General features: G+C 44.6%; 1 protein-coding gene across 1 annotated transcript; it reads left to right on the forward strand.

Moving 5' to 3' along the window:
* Positions 1–997: 997 nt before the first annotated feature.
* On the forward strand, positions 998–4,538 carry LOC121940031 (uncharacterized protein DDB_G0271670-like). Its single transcript, XM_042482912.1, has 3 exons — positions 998–1,030; positions 1,842–2,652; positions 3,520–4,538. The coding sequence occupies exons 1-3, from the start codon at positions 998–1,000 to the stop codon at positions 4,281–4,283; spliced, it is 1,608 nt and encodes a 535-aa protein (XP_042338846.1). The 3' UTR covers positions 4,284–4,538.
* The last annotated feature ends 1,205 nt before the right edge of the window (positions 4,539–5,743 follow it).

Consider the following 5,743-nt stretch of genomic DNA (forward strand, 5'->3'; position numbering starts at 1 on the left):
TGTCGACCAACTAATCAAATCAAGTGTTTTTCTGTAATTTTGATTTTATTCACTGAATTCGCCTCAATAAGAGCTTTCCATCAATAAATCAAAGTTGGCTTTTGGTCATTTGTTACATCCTCTTGCACCAAAAAGTGCATTTGAGTCATCTCCCTCAAACCCATTTCATTAAATTTGTAAAACCTCACCTCATGCTTCACAAACCAGTTTGATCTGGTGTCCATGATGTGTGACTTACCCTCAGACAGGTAAGAGCCACACCTCCACCTCCCCCTCGCTCCCCGACCCCGACACGCCCGCTGTGTGCTGTGTGCGACATCTGTGGCATTTGCAAATAACTCTTTTTTGCGAGTTTGTTTTATCCCTCTTTAGGTGACAGACGGGTGGAGTCTGAAAAAGTTTAGAGAGAATCAGAGGAAAGTAGCGGAGAAATCAAATTCCTTTTTTTTTTTTTGGCTCGTCTGGTTTTTACGAGGAGGATGAAACAGAAAAAAATGATAATTTGCAAATGCTTTTTGTTGGAGGTTTGCTGTGTCTGCTTGTGTCTTTGGGGGAATTCATGCATGAAATGTTTTGCATGTTTGTCACCGTTTTGTGTATCATGGAGCCGACGTGCTGCTTTCCCTCTTTTCCTTTGTCTCACTGTCATTTCACACATTCACACGATCACCTTCACCTTCAGATGTCAGTTTGACAGTTTTTTTTAGGGTTAAAATGTATCTTCGTCCCAAGGTGTTTTCCTTTTCCGTCTCTGCGATGTTCTCCTCACTCTGGCTTTCAAATTGTTTTTTCCTTTTTCACACGTTTCTGCTTTTTGGTTTCTGCACATTTTCAGCCTCAGGAGAGTAACGCCAACATAAATAAATACAACAGAGAAATTTAAAGTGTGAAGAGTTAAATTGTGTTTTCCATGACATTTTCCACGACAGTTATTTTAGTTATTTTTTTGACTCATTTTGTGTAACTAATGATGCAACCTGTGCCTTTTTTTCCAGAAATGGATCCAGATTCAGATGAATTTGACGAGGAGGTGAGGAAAACTTGTTTCTCCATACGTGTGCATGCACAAAATACTTACCATATTTTTTTTGAAAAAAGGCACTATTGCTACTAAACAAGACTAATGAAAATGAATATTCCACTAATATTCCCGTTTACAGCCATGCATACTCATATTGACATGCATGATATCAACAGGTTTTTAGAAATGAACAAACTATTGCAGCTCCGACCTTTTTCCGAAGATCGATGAAGGAATGAAACAGAGAGGCTGCGTTTGCACGGTCCAATAAGTCCAAAAAAATCCCATGTTGGTGTAATAAATGACACTTTATGGCAAGTAAATAGCTTTATGAATTTGGTCTTTTTCAGAATAAGGGCAAAAAACAAAATATTTGTGCATGTCAGTTAGAACTAACACTGCTAATTATCATGTGTTATTATATGTATTATATATACTTGAGCATTCAAACCATGGGTAAATTGGTTTGTTTTCTTTTGAAGACATGGTAAAAAAAAAAAAAGAAAATGAGCAACTTGACAAGAAACTCTTTTGCAAATTGCAGGAAATTATTCATTTTGAAAAAAAAAAAAAAAAATCTAAGGAAGAATGTCGAAAACTATTTTTGTAATAATGATCATATTTGTATATTACAAATATTTTACAGAATTATTATTTTTTTTTTTTGGTTCATTTTTTACTTTGTTGATTTTCAAATTTTCGTATAATTTCTCAATTTCTTTTTTTTTTTTTAACTAATTTCTTTCTTATTTTGGGGTAATTTTTTTCATAAGTTGCTTATTGCCTTCTTCCAAAGACTTAACCTCTTTCTCACCTACAGGGCAACTATGATCCTGATCCGTCCTGGAATGAACCGGTCCAAACGGAGGATTACGATCAGGCCTGGATACCTACGAACTCCCCGAGAACCACGACTCCTGCATCACCTCTTTTGCCTCTACCTGACATCAGAACCACAACAACTGAATCCGGTTGGAGAAAGACCTCCACAGATCCGGTTCCCCCAGTCAGATCCACCCAGTATGGTCCAGTCCGGAGTCATTCTGACGAGACAGCACGGCGCGGTACTTCCACACGTCCACCGGAGGTCACTGAGTCAACAAAAACCAAAGGAGACGCTGACTTCAGCGGCAACGCTCCCGTTTACGCCACAACAACCGCCAAGGACGCCTTCATTTCCACGTCCTCTACTCCTGTGTACTCCAGCGCAAAGACAGGTGGTGCTCCTCGAGGAGTCACTCCAAAAGACTCGTACGAAAAAGGTAGCTTTGGAACCACAACGCCTTCATTCACCAGCACAAAGACAAAAAGTGCTATTTCTTCAGTCAGCTCCACCACGACATCGCTGCGGTCTCGGACCAGCGACGTGAGCAGCACGACATCATCGTCCTTCATCCAAGCCGAGGTCGACCGAGGTTTAGGACGTCCCTTAAAAGAAGACACCACCACGGCAGATGGAGGTGCGTCTGCTGGACAAGAGATCCAACCTTCGACCACCCAACCTTCCTCCTCAAGTGAAGCCGTGAAGCCACGTAGGCCCGCAAGTCCCAGCATGCCTCATTTTTCGTCCACCACGCCATCTGTCCGGTTGAGTGGCGTTCTCTTGCAGACCACACAGCCGCTGTCCAACGGTGAGCGCCCCTCTGTCCTCCCTTCCTCCTCCTCCTCCCCCCCTCTGTGTGACACCGCGGACCCCTCCGCCTGCCTGCATGACCCTTCCTCCTCGTCTTGGCCCCTGTTGTCTGCCTCTGCGCCGGACTCCCAGCATGCCGCTCCGCTCTCTAGCAAAGACCCAGCTTCTCCTTCGCTCCCTGCCTCCACCCCGCCTCACCTCCCTCACCCTTCACACCCCCTGTCTGGTTGGGAGACTGTCCCCGTCTCCCCAGGTGTTGGGTTCGATGATAGTGATTTGGTGTTTGGCTCCTCTGGTGACCCTTCGGTGTTTAGTGATACGCCTCCTCTCCAAACGGTGCCAGATCCGTCTGGCGCCGCCGTCTCCGAGTCTTCTTCCGAATCCTCCTGGGATCCGTCAGTCTCTCTGTCTCTCAGCCCGACGCTGCAGCCTTCAGTCCTCCTCTCTAGTGACTTTGCCCTCTCTGGCACGACTCCGGGTCTGTCCCGGTCTTTCTCGGTTGGGTTTGAGGACGCAAGATATGCCACGGGGAGTACAGTCGAGTCTTTTCTTCCCGAGGTCAGCGGCGAGGGGTTTCCGCTAGCTAGCGACGTGGACCCGATGTGCGGCTGCTCTCTGGAGCCGTCCTCGTCCTGGTTGCATGCCTCTCCTCATGTCCCCCTGCCGTCCTCAGCCTGGGACTCTGCTAGCTTAGAGCTTTACTCTAGCGTCGGCTTCCTTTCGTCCTCTGGTGTAGACGATGTTCTGCGCTCTCTGTCGGTGGCGGGCTCCGATGGTCTGTCCTTTGACCAGCCTCTGCTCTCTCCCTCATCGTCCTCCTCTCTCTCCCGCCTTCCCCATAGTGACCTCCCCGTTTCTGTTGCAGCCACGGCGTCTGCAGTCACGGATCTCTGGTTCTCGGCTTCAGACGAGATCTCCACCCTACAATCCTCTGCCCTCCCTCCCTCCCCCACAGCCTCCCCCTTCACTCCCACCCCAGAAGGAAATGTGTTAGACGCGAGCAGCAGCGCCTCCGGCTCGGCCCTGTTCCCCGACTCCCAGGAGGGCGTAGATCAGGAGTGGGACAGGGTTCAAACCTCGGCCTCTGGAGAGAGCGCGTCCCCTTATTCAACCACAAACCCCCCGTCTGCGACCTCCGAATCCGGCCAGTCCCCCGACGATTTGGACGAACGCTCCTCGGCGTTCTATTTTGAAAGCGAGAGCGGCAGCGCCATGGCCTCGGAGGTTGGAGGCGCATCGACGCCGATCATTCCTGCGGTAACCTCGGCGACGCCCTGGTCTCTGGGCGGGGAGGAGGAGAGCGGCTCGGGACAGGGCGAGAGCCTGTACGACAATGAGACGTCCTCTGACTTCAGTCTCTCCGAGCGCACGGAAAGAGAGTCGGAGGAGGAGGAGCCAGTCGCAGGTAAAAACGCCGTCCGTCTGGGGGAAAAAACTGCATCACATCTGCGATCAGGAAGAGTCCTGGACATCAGAAAGATGACTAATCCACCATCTGTCAACAAATCTGCATTTCACCTTTTTTCATTTTTCTCTGTGAAAGCGATAAAATTCATGCATGCAAAGTTAAGCGCCACCAAACAGGATCCAAAAACGCCGATGAACCATCACTTTCTTCATCGTCATTGAGACGCGTTAATTTTAGTCAGTCATCCTTTTTCTAAACCACTCCCCAACTGTTCCCAACTCACTCCCACTCCGTCTTAGACCTCACCCTCAAAGCTGAAGGATAGAAATACGGCAGCAAGCTTTGGGACAAACTTCTGTGTGCGGTGCAAAAAGTCGAGACAAATTTATTTCTAAAGCACATTTCAGTTTACCCGGTGATACCGTCTGAAACACCCGCCGACGTAAAAAAACAGTCTGCAGCTTTCGATGCAATAATCCCACAAACGTAAAAGCAGTCGCCTACTGCAAATGTAATGCGAAATTCCTGCATAGTTTACCTTTAACCCTTTAAAACCTGGATCAACAGCACTTTTCATGTTCTACGTTCAGATGCCGTTTCATTTATTGAAACCTTCAAAATCTGAGCTGTTTTGTTTTCTTTTGAAAACATGGTGAAAAGGGGTAATGTGCATCTTGGCAAGAAATGCTGTAAATGTTTTATTTTTTTTATTTTCTTAAAAGCTAGTGAAAAAAAATCAGAAAAACTATAATTATTATTATCAGAATTATCCATCAATTTCCTTCAACTTATCTGGGGCTGAGGTCGGGTTTAAATTTATAATTTTCCAAATTATATATTTAAATTGTTTTACTGAATTTCTGTAGTTTTCAATACTCCTTTATTTAGGTGTTTTTTATTGTTTGTTTGTTGTTGTTTTTTTTAAAAAAAACTTTTGTTTCCTAATTTTCAGGTGTTTTTTTAAATTTTTTTTTTCATTTTAGCTATATACAATGCCATTGTTTGTTTTTCATTTCTAATTGCAAGAAAAAAATGGATATTGACAATTATTTTTTTTAAAAGCTAGAGTCCCTTGTCCCTTAAAACTATGTTTTTAATTAGCATAAATATATATTTAAAAGATTTTTTACAGCATTGTTATTTTTTAAGCACCTTTTACATCAATTTCTACCTCTTTGTTTTCTGATATTTACGTATTTATCTTATATTTTTTTTCACTTTATTTTTGGCAATTCTTTGGTTCATTTCTTCCTAAGCTGATCATTGTCTTGTCCCCGTATTTTTTAAGGAAAAATCCTGAGGTTTCAAAGGGTTAAGTACAAAGAATGATGTCCAAAATCCCCAAATGCAGTTTGGGAAATTCAGTTTTCAGATCCTTCGCTTCCCAAATGTTACCTGTAGCGGCCACCAGAGTGCAGCAGAGCTCTTTGAAGCCCAAACTGGTTCAACACCAGTTTGTCTCTGACAGCAGCCAGTGCAGCCTCAAAACCCCCAAAATACAACAATTCAGAGCACTTTCAGCATCGAAGACTGTACAAAATGTGATCTGATCTCAACAAATCTGTATTATGAGTAGCACTGGTCCTGATGTGAGGATTTTAAAGAACGTACAGATGGTAATGGATGTTTCTGAGGAACAGATTTAACCCTTTGAAACCTGGAAACGTCACTTTTCTAGAGC

Source organism: Plectropomus leopardus, unplaced genomic scaffold (assembly GCF_008729295.1).
Source record: "Plectropomus leopardus isolate mb unplaced genomic scaffold, YSFRI_Pleo_2.0 unplaced_scaffold719, whole genome shotgun sequence".
Classification (NCBI taxonomy): Eukaryota; Metazoa; Chordata; class Actinopteri; order Perciformes; family Serranidae; genus Plectropomus; species Plectropomus leopardus.

Excerpts from the sequence above, each read along its gene's own strand:
- LOC121940031 (XM_042482912.1), top strand. The coding sequence starts at position 998 with ATGGATCCAGATTCAGATGAATTTGACGAGGAG. Across the intron at positions 1,031-1,841 it reads CAGATGAATTTGACGAGGAG|GGCAACTATGATCCTGATCC; the intron begins GTGAGGAAAACT and ends TCTCACCTACAG. Across the intron at positions 2,653-3,519 it reads CACACAGCCGCTGTCCAACG|CCACGGCGTCTGCAGTCACG; the intron begins GTGAGCGCCCCT and ends TTTCTGTTGCAG.